Genomic DNA, 14953 nt, shown 5'->3' with positions numbered 1-14953 from the left:
GAGGCGGTCCAGTGTGTCGTCGATGCGGGGGAGGGGGTAGACGTCCTTCTTTGTTATGTTGTTCAAGCGGCGGTAATCCACGCAGAATCGAAGTGAGCCGTCTCTCGTTCTCACTAGAACAACCGGTGCCGCCCATGGGCTGTTTGAAGGCTGGATGACGTCGTCGCGAAGCATTTCTTCGACTTGGTCCCGGATGGCTTGTCGTTCTCGCGGTGACACACGGTAGGGGCTTTGACGGAGAGGTCGGACGTGTTGATCCGTTATAATGCGATGCTTGGCAATTAGCGTCTGTCGCACCTTCGGCGATGTCAAAAAACACTCACTGTAGCTATGAAGCAGATTGCGGATCTGGTCTTGTCTGTTCCGGTGCAGGGCTGGGTTGATGTCGAAAGTGGGCGAGTTCTCTTGGTCAGGCGAATCTTCTGCGGAGGGATCGGAGAGGGGGAAGGAGTCTCGTACGTCAGATATTTCGTCGAAGAAAATAATCGTCGTTCCTCTGCTAATGTGCCGGTATTCTTCGATGAAGTTAGTCAGCAGTACTTCGGCCTGGCCATTGCGCAAATGTGCGATGCCTCTTGCGATGCTGATTCCTCGGTCTAGGAGCAACTGCATGTTGCCCTCGATGATGGCTTCAGCGTTAATGGCTTTCGTGGCGCCTACGGTCAGTATAACGGTTGATCGGGGTGGGACGCTCACTTCTTCCTCCAGGACACTCAGGGCAACGTGATTTTCCCGAGGTTTCATCGAAGCGATGGCTTCGTCCGTCGAAAGCGTGATCAGCTTGGATCGCAGGTCGATGATCGCATGATGCTCATTAAGGAAATCCATACCCAAGATCACTTCGCGGGAGCATTGCGGTAGCAAAACAAAGGTCGCAGGATAGGTATGTCCTTTGACAGTCACTTGCGCTGTGCATCGTCCTGATGGCGTAATGAGGTGGCCCCCTGCGGTGCGAATTTGTGGGCTGTCCCAAGCCGTTGTGACTTTTCTCAGTTGCGCAGCGAATGTTCCATTCATCACCGAGTAATCGGCTCCTGTGTCGACTAGAGCGGTAACATTCCGGCCGTCGATAGTCACTTCTAAGTTAGAGGTCCTGGCTTTTGCATTGCACTTCGCTCTTGGCGTCGGGTCACGGCTTCGTCGCGTATGCGAGTCGCCGGTGGGGCGTGTGGTCGAAGCTCTTCAGGGTGGCGGCGTCGTTTTCAAGGCAGCCTGCGTCGTGGTCGGGGTTGTTATTGTGTGCGGCGTTGGTGCAGCGAGTGCCGGTTCTTCATGCGGCGTCGCGAGTGCAGCGTCTTCATGGGGCGTGGTCGGTGGAGGATCTTCTGCGTTCCGCTCTTGAGCAACCTCACCTCCAGAGGTTGCTGCCTTCAGTTTCCCCTACGGGGCCTGGGAGACCTTCCTCGTACCGCAGCTGCGTAGCTGCGGCGTGGCAACGCAAAGCACGAGGTTGACGGCGATGGTGAGCGCGAAAAGCGGTTCGGCGTGTACTCTTTTCGACGCAGGTACTCGTCGATTTCCTGCGGACGTTGCCCGAAGCGTGGTCGTGGGGCGTTAATGGCAAATCCTCGAAGACCGATACGTTCGTACGGGCAGTGACGAACAATATGGCCGGCCTCACCGCAATGGAAGCACAACGGTCATGCGACACCTCCAGGTGTCGCATTTCCTGGGGCTTGAGCGTCGGTCATAGGCTGGGCGGGCGGGGGTGGGAGGCGGCGTTGTGGAACAAGTGGCTCATCTCGTGGAGGACGTGGGGGTTGTCGTTGGGGCTTGGCAGTCCTTGCTGCAGCGGTGTAGGTCATGGCCTGGGGTTCTGTGGCCGTCGGGGTGCCAAGTGCCTGTTGCACTTCTTCCCGTACCACGTCCATCATAGTCGCTTCTTGTGGCTGTGGGGAGGATGGCAGTAAACGGCGTAGCTCCTCTCGGACGATTTCGTGGATAACTTCCCGCAAGCTGTCGCTGGTGGTGGCCGGCGTGTCCGAACGGATTGCACAGGCAGAGGAAGGATGATTGTACTGCCGAGCTCGGACGTCGAGGGTCTTCTCAATCGTGCAGGCTTCTTGCATAAATTCCTCGACTGTTTTTGGCGGCTGGCGGACGAGGCTTGCAAAGAGTTGTTCTTTTACGCCACGCATTAAAAACTGAACTTTCTTTTCCTCGGTCATCTCGGGGTCGGCGGGTTGCCAACGAATGACCGCCGTGAGCGGACGCACTTCACCTCGGCTCCGTGGATTTTTACTCAGGACGGCGAATTTGCGACCTGAAATGGATTGATACCACTCACAATCGGTCAGTGAAGGTGTTCGGCACCCGTTCCCACCATTGTTTGTGCAATTCCGACCACTTTTGCCCGAAAAAGACTCTAACGCTCCGAGCCAGGCGCGGAACGCTAGGCCTCGCGTTGTGCCTAGCACAACAAGGGCGGTCCTCCAGCCCATGCCTCGCCCCGCGCCACACTGCGCGGCGCTGAAAATGAGCTCGGAGGCGTCCCTGCTACCCACAACAAATGAAGGCTTGGATTCCGACATGGACTTAACCGACTCTCAACACCGAGCGGAAAACGGTCCGACGACCAGTTCGTCCCCGGCCTCGCCACCACCTACTAACCCTCTGCCCAACGGCTGGAAGATATCCTTGAGCAGTTATCAAGAAAGGAAGCTTCGCAAAGCAGCCCGGACTGAAACCAACAGCCAAGTGCAGGGCAGCACCGACTCCCAGGACCCCCCACCAAATCACAAACATCCTACGCCAAAGAAACGCGGCCCTCGAGTCCGCCTCCCGCCTCTACCGCCAACGGGCATCAAAATCGTGATTCGACCTCGCCGAGGACTCGCTTTAAAGAGTTTCTCAAATCTCGATCTTGCCCAAGCAGTAAGCAACGCCTGTCCAGAACCGCAGCAGGTGGAAGGAATGTACCTCCCCCGCCCCCACTACGGATCAAATATCATCGTAGCGAGCACTCCGCACGCAGAAGTTGCCAACGAACTTCGACAAATCAAGACACTGTCCCTTGGAGACCTCGCTCATGACGTGAACGCCTACATACCTTTCACAGAGCACGACAGACGGGGCGTAATCCACGGAATTCCGGACGGGCTTATACATCCGCTCACGCGGGACCACCGTACTCGACGTACGATGCATGGGCAAAACATCGTCGATGCTGATCACTTTCAACGGCCCTACCACCCCCAAAGTTGTGTACTTCAAGAGCGCGGAGTTTCGTTGCCATCTGTACCGCCCAGCACGACAATTCTGCTATGTGTGCATGCAGCCGCGTCATCGCTACGATGTGTGCCCCACATCAGACCTTTCGGCCTTCAGGAAATGCGGGGCCCAAAATCCTCCTGACGGACATCAGTGCCTGCCGAAGTGTGCTCTGTGCGGAGGAACACACGAAACCGGCAGCAAGGAGTGCCCCAATCGGTTCAAACCACTCAAGCAAAAGCCACCATCCATCCGATCCTCCACCCCACCCATCAAGGAACAACACCGGTCCAGGAAAGACAACCAGGCCCGAACTCGGACGCCGCGCTGGTTCAGCGCGGACTACGAGTCATCCAGCCAAAGCTGCAGCAGTAGGAGCAGATCGAGATCCGTCTCCACCAACCGGTCAACCCCTCCTCCCCCTGCACCCAAGCAAAAAAAGGAAATTAGCCGGCCACAACAGGGGTAAGCCAAGGCCACGGACAAAAAGGTGAGCTGGGCAGAGCTCGTTAAGAACTCTCCCACTGTTCCTTCAAACACACCCACTCCATCCAAATGCTCAGATTGTACAAAAATGGCACGCACTATCGACAAGCTACGATCCCAGGTAGCGGAGCTAGCCCGCAAGTGCACTCCTCTCACCACCCCCCACGTTCAACCTACCCCACCGCCTGCGCCCGGGATGTTGAGACTTCCCCCAAACCACTGCTACCACCAGTGGCGACACCAACTCCCACACCTCGCCAACCGACAACCACCCCCCTCCCCAACACATATGAAGAAATAGAGGGACGTCTCTTGAATAACATAATTAACAACATAAACCCCCTTCTCACAAGATTCACCTCCCAGCTCTCAGCCCAAATCGCACAAATAGGCGCGCGCCTGGACGCACATGACGCCCAATTTTTTACCCTACAAGCACTGATAACACCAAAGCCCCTAGCAGAAACGTGTTACCAGCTCTGACAACCCTCGAGCAAAAACCTACCGTTCCGCGACCGCGGCGGTCGCTATGAGTAGCCACAACGAATCTGTCAGGAGCTTTACCAGCCACCAGGATGGCTCCGCTCTCTAAATCAGAAACTCCTGACCGCCTAGAGATATGGCAATGGAATTGCCAAAGTTTCAGGAGAAAACAAAGCCTTTTGAAACAATACATCAATGTCACCCCCATTCGACCCGATATAATCTGCCTGCAAGAGGTAGGAGCCGACCCGGCGCCGACTCTCCCAGGATATTACACAGTCCACAACGCGAGCTCGCCAAAAGTTGCTACCCTTGTTTCTAAGGACATCACGGTGGTCGAACACTCCTTGAGAGAACAGGAGATCAACTACAACATGATCGAGGTCATTCCCAACAAGAGGGGCCGCAAGAGCACCTTCGTTCTTAACGTGTATCACCCCCCACGAGCAACCAAGGCCGATTTCTCTGACATACTTCAAGAGGCAGATCAGCTAGCTGTTTCGCATCAGCTTATAGCACTCGGTGACTTTAACCCCCCCCCCCCCCCCCCACAGGGAATGGGGCTACAAAACGAACTCGCTTCGTGGTCTGAGGGTGGTACGAGCTCAGGATGCCCTGGGCCTGGAAATACTTACTGATCCTTTATACCCAACTCGCGAAGGAAACAGCGTCACGCGCGATTCATGCCCTGACCTCACAATCGTCAAGAACATCCATAACGCTTCGTGGACAAATCTCGGAGAGAGCTTAGATAGCGACCACTACATCGTAAGCACGTCTATCACCTCCGCAAACATTCGTCGCACCATGGGAACAGCCAAAATCACGGACTGGACTAAATACCGTGCACAGCCCGTTCCGGAAGACCCCATTCAATCAATCAGTGAATGGAGTGAACAGATTCGGAAAGCACACAAGGAGGCCACCACCGAAGTACAATGCACACCCGGCGGTAGATCGTCACCTTCTGAAGTTGTGGCAGACCCGACGGACTCTGGTTCGCAGATGGAAACGCCAACGCCTCAATCGTCCCTTGCGACTCCGCATATCACAGATCACGGCAGAAGCACAAGAGTATACACAACACCTCTCTCAACAGAATTGGCAGGAATTTTGCGAGTCACTACGCGGCACGCTGGGGACCTTCCGCACCTGGGCGATCCTCCGCAGCCTCGTTGATCCGCAAACATCGCGGTCTGCCACTAACCGTACACTCAAGAAAATCGCCCATCTGTACCCCGGAGACAACGCGGCCCTCCTCACCGCCCTCAAAACCAAATACATCGGTGCCCCCCATCCTCCCAGCACAATCTTGTACACGGGAGGCCCAAATGAGAGGCTGGACGCCCCCATCACCACTGCCGAGGTTTACGCCGCGGCTCGATCTGCCACACGCAACACGGCAGCTGGCGCGGACAAGATCACAAATGGGATGGTTCGAAACCTGGGCAAGTCGCAGATCGAGGTCCTCACTACCTACATAAATGACACCCTATGGGAGGCGGGAGAACTCCCTGCAGAGTGGAAACACTCCGAAATCGTGACTATCCCAAAACCAGGCAAACCACCAAGCCTGGAAGCATTACGACCCATCTCCCTCACCTCTTGCCTGTGCAAACTATACGAGCGCGCTATCCAGACCCGTCTCCAAAACTACATAGAGGACAACAACCTCTTTCCACCCACTACGATCGACTTCAGGAAAGGTCTTTCTACGCAAGACGCTTTCCTCCTTCTCAAGGAAGAAGTACTCAGTAACATCCCGAGAGGCGGCGAGCACCTAATTATGGCCCTTGATCTGAAAGGCGCTTTTGACAACGTTTCTCACGACGCCATCTTGAAAGACCTCAACGCCCTCGTTTGCGGACCCAAGACCTTCAACTACATCAAAAATTTTCTCAGCAACCGCACGACCACGATTGGCGTGGGAGATGTCCGCTCCGGCACAGAGCAGACACCCAACAAAGTCACTCCCCAAGGCTCTATCATCTCTCCTCTCCTCCTCAATATAGCTATGATCGGCATGGCAAAAGCACACAAGGCTATTGAAGGCATCGGCTATACTATCTACGCTGATGATATTATCATCTGGTCCACCTGGGGTTCCCTTGCCGACAAAGAAAACACCCTACAAGAGGCAGTCAATTGCGTAGAAAGACAAGCAGCAAATTGCGGCCTCCGCTGCGCACAAGACAAATCCGAAATTATCCGCATTCAGGGCTATGCCTAAAAATCTCCCAGCGACATCGAGGTTTACCTCGAAGGCACGAGAATAAAGGAAGTCCCTCTTATCCGCATCCTGGGCCTTTGGCTTCAGAGCGACAGGAAAGCCAACCACACGTTACAGCGTCTCCGGACAACTTCCCTCCAGATCTACCGCATGGTTCGGCGCATCACTCGCAACCGAAAAGGCATGAGAGAGGAGGATACAATTCGACTGATACAGGCTCTAGTTATGAGCCGCCTGTCATATGGTCTCCCATTCCTACCACTTCTGGGGAATGAGCGAGACAAAGCAAACGCCATCATCCGTACCGCCTACAAACATGCGTTAGGCCTCCCGATGTACACGGCCAACTACCACCTCGAGGGCCTGGACTGACCAACACAATAGAAGAAATTCGAGAAGCCGTCCTAGCATCGCAAAAGGAACGCCTCCTCACCACCAAAGCTGGATGCGCAATCTTGGAAAGAGTGGATTCCCCGGCTGACATACGCGCCGTCCAGGACAACCGAGACCTACCCTCAACTCTGCGAACTCGCGTGTATGTAGCTCCACTCCCGAAGAACATGCACTCGGACTCACAAAAGGGACGACGAAAGGCGCGAGTGGACTATCTGCGCCGCACACATCGACAGGCACAAAATGCTGTATACGTGGACGGAGCCACGTACCCCGATTCAACAAACGCGGTGGCGGTCGTCATGAACACCAATTTCAAGGAAATCGCCAGCGCCTCCCTACGAAATTGCTCTCCCACAGTAGCACAAACTGCTGAAATTGCCCTCGCAATGCAGCACGGCGATGCTACGGGAAATGGGTTAAAAATTATTACTGACTCCCAGTCCGCGTGTCGCCTCTTCCTCTCTGGCAGACTTCCACCCTCCGTCGCTCCCATTCTGACTACCCCACAAGTTCAAAATTCCACATGCAAGCACTTGTACTCCTGGGCACGAGGGGCTCGAGGGAAACGAGGCCGCGGACAGTCTAGCTCGAGGATATACTAACCAAGCGACTAACCTCCCCTCTGCGTACTGCGAGCGCCTCCTCCTTCTCCGAACACAAAGACAAGTCTATCCCCCACCACACCGTAAGCTAACGGCGGCAGAGGCGAGGGAATGGCGACAACAACAGACGAACACCTTTCCTAACCTACACAAGTACCACATCATCTTCCCCGACAGATATGACAGCATATGCCCCTGGTGTGGCGGAATTCCAACAACATATCATGTAACATGGGGCTGCTCCGGTCCCAAGCCCCCCGAACTAGACAAACATCACTCCGAGGAACAGTGGGAGTCTGCCATGCTCAGCTCTGACTTGGCGACGCAGCGAAAGCTGATATCCCAAGCAAGAGCAACTGCGGTGGCCATTGGGGTCCTGAAATAAGGACTCCACCCAAAATCTTTATTTTCGCCTCTCTATCCTACCTTTTTGGAATAAACGTTTTCTACTACCGAGGTCGGCGCGGCGAAATAGGCGCTTCATCTCCTCGACGTAACCGTGGACGGGCTCATTCCGAAGCTGGATCCTGGACTCGAGGAGTCGTTCGGCTCTTTCTTTCCTCACGACACTGGTGAATACCGTCAGTGGGCATGTCAGCTGGCGTCCAGTCGACACCATGTCAAATCCATTCCTGTTTTTCATGCAGTTTGCCCTAATCGTCTCGACTGCGGAAGCCGGCGCTGTGAACACGGAATTCATCCTCGCTGAACGCCTACGCCAGCACGGAGACTGCGCAAAAGAAAAAGAATTTCCGAATGTGAGTGACTACTGGGGATCGCCACGTGCTACCTCATCGACGTCATCGACGAACCACGATATAAAAGCCCTCCTGCCATCGTCCTTCTTCAGTGGGCATGTCAGCTGGCGTCCAGTCGACACAATGTCAAATCCATTCCTGTTTTTCATGCAGTTTGCCCTAATCGTCTCGACTGCGGAAGCCGGCGCTGTGAACACGGAATTCATCCTCGCTGAACGCCTACGCCAGCACGGAGACTGCGCAAAAGAAAAAGAATTTCCGAATCTGAGTGACTGCTGGGGATCGCCACGTGCTACCTCATCGACGTCATCGACGAACCACGATATAAAAGCCCTCCTGCCATCGTCCTTCTTCAGTGGGCATGTCAGCTGGCGTCCAGTCGACACCATGTCAAATCCATTCCTGTTTTTCATGCAGGTTAGTAGCAATGTTTCTACAATCAAATCCAATAATATGTGCCTTATCCAGCTGACATGCCCACGTAGAGTGCTTGAAGTTTATTTTATTGGTCGTGACTTCGTATTGTCTCTACTTATGCTGTGTGGCGACATTGAGTCCAACCCTGGGCCACCCACTGAACAGCTACTGACCCAGCTCCTTGAAGGCCAGAAAGATATTCAGCGGAGACTGGGCGAAATTGAGGCCAAATTGCACAAAGTGGAAGAATTCACATCAGCTATAAATGAATTCAGAGATTTAAGCCGGGAGCTAGAATCACGAGTTGCAGGCTTAGAAAGGAAGCTTGTCGACCTAGAAGACCGGGGCAGACGAAATAATGTAATCGTGTTCGGAATTCCTGAAAAATTGAATGAAACTTACGAAGAACTGTCACAGAGTGTGTTGAAAGGTGTGTTCTGTGACAAAATGGACACGAAAGTTGTTTCAGCCGAGAGAATTCATAGAATCGGTCGCAAGCAACCTAACAAGCATCGACCTGTTATTATCAAGCTGATGGATCATCGTGAGAAAGTTAACATACTGAAAAACTGCTCGAAACTAAAAGACACCGATTACTCTATTTCAGAAGACTTTTCGTATACCACGCGGCAGATACGGAAGAATCTCTGGGAAAGCACCGCAGAGATTCGAAAAGCCGGTCAGAAGGTTAAGCTAATCTACAACAAGATAAAAATTGGTGACGATCTGTTTGTTTGGGATGACACTAGCAAAGAAAGAGTCCTAGAGCATGGCAGCCGGAATCGAAAACAAAGTGACCAATGAATCGAGAACAGTCAAATTAAATCGCTAAAATGTATTCAGTTTAACGCCCGGAGCATTGTGAACAAGTCTGAGGATTTGGAAAGTATAGTAGTGGCGCATAAACCGCATATCATTATAATCACCGAAACCTGGCTGCACTCTGATATCACTGATGAAGAAATTACACCACCAGGATACAGAATTATGCGCAAAGACGGGACTTCTCGCGGTGGTGGTGTTGCAATTCTTTTTCAAGAATCTTTCCAAGTAATCAGGCTACCTGACGTGCAAGGAATTGAATGCGTCATTTGTAAACTAATTCTAAATGAACTTAGTCTTGTTATTGGCGCGTTTTACCGCCCACCACGAGGTGACGGTGTTTTCTTTGAGAAACTAAATGAATTCTTATGTACTACGAAAGCACAATCAAGTAATGTACTATTGGCTGGAGACTTTAACATGCCGCTCGTCAATTGGGACAAACAGTTTCCAGAGCCGCTCTGCACATCAGCCGAACTTCTTGTAGACATCGTACTTGATCACGATTTAACTCAATTAGTAAAGCAAGCAACGCGTATACAAAAGGATAAGAAATCCATTCTTGATCTTTTCTTCGTTAGTAACAGTGTCTTTCGTCGCGGTCCTCTACTTCAATATTTCGAAGGCATATCTGACCATGTTATAGTATCTTTAAACATTCCATTGCTTCTTCCGAAAAATAAAAAGAGGTGCGTGTTGTGCCAAACTTCTCGCGTGCTGATGATGTTGCAGTTTTAGACTTACTTGATATTTCATTCTCAGATTTTGTGGTTCTTTACGAATCCTGCGACTGCTCAGTAGAAAATCTCTGGGTTTTCTTTAAGAACCTTGCTCTGAATTGCATTTCGCGTTTTGCGCCTACTCGGGTAATTACCCTACGCGCCAGCAGCCCTTGGATGACGAGGGAACTTGTACGCATGGGACGAAAGATTAAGTGAGTTCGCAAAAAACTTCGGCGAAGCCAGTCGGCAGTTGATGCTGCTAAACTGTCTGATATGCGTTGACGGCGAACTGATTACTGATGCGACACAGATTGCTTCGTCTTTCAACCGTTTCTTTTGTACTGTGTTTACGCACGATGATGGTAGAAAGCCTGATTTTAACTCAGCTTGTCCGCCTATTACTGATGTTTCTGTAACTGAAGAAGGTGTTGTCTTTCTGCTTCTCAGTTGTGACGCAAAAAAGTCGCCGGGAATTGATGACATACCAAATACGTTTCTTGTGAGATATGCCGAATGGTGTTCCAAGTACTTAACGCTCATATTTAAGAAGTCTTTGTTAAACGCCGAGCTCCCGGAGGACTGGAAGCACGGAAAAATTATTCCTATTCCCAAAACTGAAAATTCATCTCTACTTAGCTCATATAGGCCAATATCTTTACTGTATACTTCTTCAAAAATACTTGAACATATACTTTTTGGGCATATATCAGCCTTCCTGGAAACCAATCACGTAATTGACGACCGGCAACACGGTTTTCGCAAAGGCTTCTCTACAGTGACCCAACTTCTAGAGACGATGCAGGATTTTGCCGCAGCCATTGATAACCAGTGTCAAATTGATGTCATTTTTTTAGATTTCGAAAAAGCATTTGACCGCGTCTCACACAGAAAGTTCTTGCTAAAGCTAAATACTATCTTTAAAAACGATCTACTGTTGACGTGGGTACAAGCATATCTATCGTCTCGATATCAGTCCATATCAATCGGCAATGCATGTTCGAGCCCAGCTTTGGTAAGCTCCGGTATCCCACAAGGCTCAGTACTTGGGCCATTGTTCTTTTTAATTTTTATAAATGACATTGCTAAAGAAATTCCTGTCAAAATCAAGCTGTTTGCCGACGATTGTGTATTATATCATGAAATACGAACTCCTGCTGACCAGCTTCTTCTTAATGACGCCTTGGCTAAAATTCATGATTGGTTCTCAACGTGGCAGATGAGTATTAATACTAAAAAAACAGTTTCAATGTCTATTACGCGGAAGAAGCGGCCATTAAGTTTTGCCTATACTATTAATAACCATCCCCTGTCTACCGTGGACAGCTAAAAGTTCTTGGGATTAACGATTAGCTCTGACCTACGGTGGAACAAACACATTTCTAATATTAAAAATAAAGCTATGAAAAAACTTGGCTTTTTAAGAAGATCTCTCCGGTACTCTACGCAGGAAATTAGGTTACTAGCTTACAAAACTTTTATCCGACCTAGTTTAGAATACGCCTCTGTTGTGTGGGACCCTTATACTAAAGAAAACATTAAAACACTCGAAAATATTCAAAGAAAGTCAGTGCGATTTATTTATAATTCATACAGCAGGCAGACGTCCCCTACCATGCTACTTGAGAAAGCAAATTTGGATTCTTTGCAGCTCAGGAGATACCGCGAGAGGCTTAAATACATGTTCATGATTGTTCACAACAAATTAGGAATTAACAGCAGCAAGTACATTGAGCTCGTCCCGGGTCGTTCGACACGATCCTACCATTCTTTAAAAGTGAAGGAATACTCATGCCGCACTGAAACATACAAGAATTCTTTCTTCCCCCGTACTGTGCGGGAATGGAATGTCCTCAAAGCGAATATTGTAGAGGCTTCTACTGTGGAGTCATTTACGGAGTCGCTTAGGAATTCGTAACAATTTTGCAGCATTCAACATTTTCCTTTTTTTTTTCCCCAGTGCTCATTTTGACGCCAGGCGTCGTATAATATTGTATAATGTTGTTTCTTTTCGTCGTTCATTTTTTCGGTATTGTGTGCTGAGTTGCGTGTACCTCAGGGAGGTTTTCTTTTTGTCAAAGTGTATTTTACACCCACTCCTGCTTAAGGCTTTGCAATAAAGCCAGCAGTCTTCTGTAAATGAATAAAATAAATAAATAAATAGTTCTCTCTTGAATAGCTCCCATGTCGTAAGGGACGACTCGTAGTATTCGTACCACGTGCGCGCGGAGCCATCCAATGAGAAGAACACGTGTCCAATTTTTGCCACATCATCCCAATTGTTGAATGACGCCTCGCGCTCAAATTGATCCAACCATTCTTCAGTGTCTTCGCCTAGGGATCCATTGAAAGTTTGCGTCACCCGCGGCTGCTGCAGTATGATCGGTGTCGACATCTTCGGCGAGGTTGCGGTGCTCGTAGCCGCGTCTTTTCGCTGTCTTGTGCGGTCCGGCCGTTTCCCGAACTCAGGCTCCTCCCCCTGGAGACGTCGGCTGGCTCGCTGAGCTGCTGGCTCGTCCTCGGGTGCGAAGCGCTCAGGGCTGGCTTCACGACTTAAAGGGGGCGTCCGGAGCATGGAAGGCTACCCAGCACCTCTACCAGATGTCACGTGGTGGTGACGGCAGTCGAAGCAGCGATGAAGACGGACAAAAGGGTCTGAAACACTCGGCGGCAGCGAAGCGACAAGCGTGCTCGGCGGTCGTCGAACAGAATGCCGGCCGCTGTCGGCCGTGCTCAATTTAAAGCTGATAGCGAACTTTCGAGATAAAGAGCGCAAAGTTACTAGAACATTCCGGAACAACGTAGAATCAGCTCTGCCTGGCTGCGATCAATCGAGATAAGTCTAGTCGCGTCTTAGCAAACAAAGCGATAAAGTGATGTGGCGGCAGATTTGAAAAACGAACACACTGCAAATATTCGCGGCAATATCATCGGCGTATATTAGTCCCGGTAACGACTGTTTAATCAATTGTCATTGCTTGGAAAAAGGAAGGTTGAAGCCTAGTTCGCTCCTCTCTTGCTTGGTCTCCAACCCTTGCAGGTACAACAGGAACAACAAAAGGAGACAGAGGACATCCTTGCCTAAGCCCCCGCTGTATCTCTACAGGCTCTGATACCTGTTTTTCGCTGGAAAAACTGATTCCAGCGGCCTCTGGAGGCAAGGCCACTTATGCGGGGACTTGCGAAGATCTTCCTACGCCACGACCACGAGACGATGTTTCTCTGGGAGCCAGTAGCGACACCATCCGACGCGGTATACTTCCGATCTGTGCGTTACAGTTCATGGAGTGACGTGACCGCTTTTCTGGATATTGGGGCCGATTATTCCATTATGTGCCTTGACCTAGAACTGAAGGACGTTTTGACGCGCTGGTCGGGGACTAGAATGCACACAGCTGAGGGCCACCTGATAGTCCCTGCCGGCAGGTGCACAGCTCGAGTGGTTTTGTGTACGTCGGGCGAATTTGTAGTCCTTCGTGAGTGTTCGAGGGACTTGATCCTCGGTATCGACGTCCTTCAGACGAACGGCGCTGTCACTGGCCTCCACGATGCACGGGTCACGTTCTCGACGAAGCAGGCCGTTGTGCGTACACTGACACAGATTATTCATGCTTGAATGCTTTGCGTCTTGTTGACGACGACGTAAGGGTGCCACCCCGGTCCAATGTGCTAGTTCTCGTGAGGAACGATTTATTCCACGACTGCGAGGATATCGCTGATAGCCACGCACCACTGCTGCTCAAAGAGGCAGTAGCCGTCATTCGCGGGTTTGTCCAACTACAAGATGTGCGCGCCCTGGAGATAAGCCCTCAGAAGCAGGCACCACCATGCCCAGCCCTTCCGTCCGTCGGAATCAATACGGACTTTGCGCCTTAGCCAACTTTTGATAACTGGATAATTTTCGGGAAAAGCTTGTCATTCTTACGCATCATGTTGTGACTTTGTTTTTGATTCATGGTTTCTGGGCTTTCATGTTATGTTTTCTTATTCGTCGGAGAAAGTATTCAATACATATACGTTTAAATCTTACAAATAAAGTTGTACGGAAATTCAGCAGTATTTTCTTGGTAAACATCTTTCCAAGTCTTGGGTGCTATCTTCTGACCAAACATTTCTAGTGTACTTTGGCATGGTGTTTAGAAATAACGAAAAAGGCTGTTTTCTGCTGCTTCGCGAGGCTGCCTTAAAAATCATGTAGACGGGCAGGTGGTACGTTGTGCAGCAATTTGTCACTGTTGGCGATGTGCTCCGGGGTCTAGATAAAAGGAATTTGTGGGGATGCGGTGGCCGCAGTTGGCAAATGGCAGCATTAATTGGACATACAGCAGGAAGCGTTTGGCCAGCAGTGGGCGGTGAGGTTGACGATGATGATGATGGGGTTATTTAACGTGCACTGATATCGCAAAGCGCACGGTCATCTAGTATTTCATAATCATCATCAGCCTGACTGCACCCAGTCCAAGGCAAAACGCTCTCCCATGTCTCTCCAATTAACCCTCTCATTTTCCAACTGCGCCCACCATATGGCGGCAGACTTCTTAACCTCATCCGGCCACCCAACCTTCTCCCGCCCCTACTACGCTTGCATTCTGTTGGAATCCACCTCGTTACCAGTAAGGAGCAGCGGTTATCTTGCCTTCGCATTGCATGCCCTGCCCAAGTCTGTTCCTTCTTCTTGATTTCGACAAGATGACATTAACCCACGTTTGTTCCCTTACCCACTCTGCGCGATTCCGGTCCGTTAATGTTACACCTATAATTTTTATTTCCATGGCTCGCTGCGTTGTCCTTAACTTAAGCTGAACCCTTTTCGTCAGCCTCCACGTTCGT

At 50.7% G+C, this 14953-nt stretch overlaps 1 protein-coding gene across 1 annotated transcript in view; it reads left to right on the top strand.

The window, feature by feature from the left end:
• LOC144102811 (uncharacterized) overlaps positions 1 to 9529 on the top strand; it is a 33617-nt gene extending 24088 nt beyond the window's left edge. Inside the window, exons 2-3 of the mRNA XM_077635969.1 lie at positions 7994 to 8165; positions 8319 to 9529. Of these exons, the coding sequence (XP_077492095.1) occupies positions 7994 to 8165; positions 8319 to 9386 (1240 nt within the window). The 3' untranslated portion in view covers positions 9387 to 9529. The remainder of the gene's footprint in view (positions 1 to 7993; positions 8166 to 8318) is intronic.
• Positions 9530 to 14953: the final 5424 nt, after the last annotated feature.

The sequence above is a fragment of the Amblyomma americanum genome, chromosome 8 (genome assembly GCF_052857255.1).
Source record: "Amblyomma americanum isolate KBUSLIRL-KWMA chromosome 8, ASM5285725v1, whole genome shotgun sequence".
In the NCBI taxonomy this organism is placed as follows: Eukaryota; Metazoa; Arthropoda; class Arachnida; order Ixodida; family Ixodidae; genus Amblyomma; species Amblyomma americanum.
Note: the sequence above shows the minus strand (reverse complement) of the source record. Positions and strands in the feature narration are given on the sequence as shown.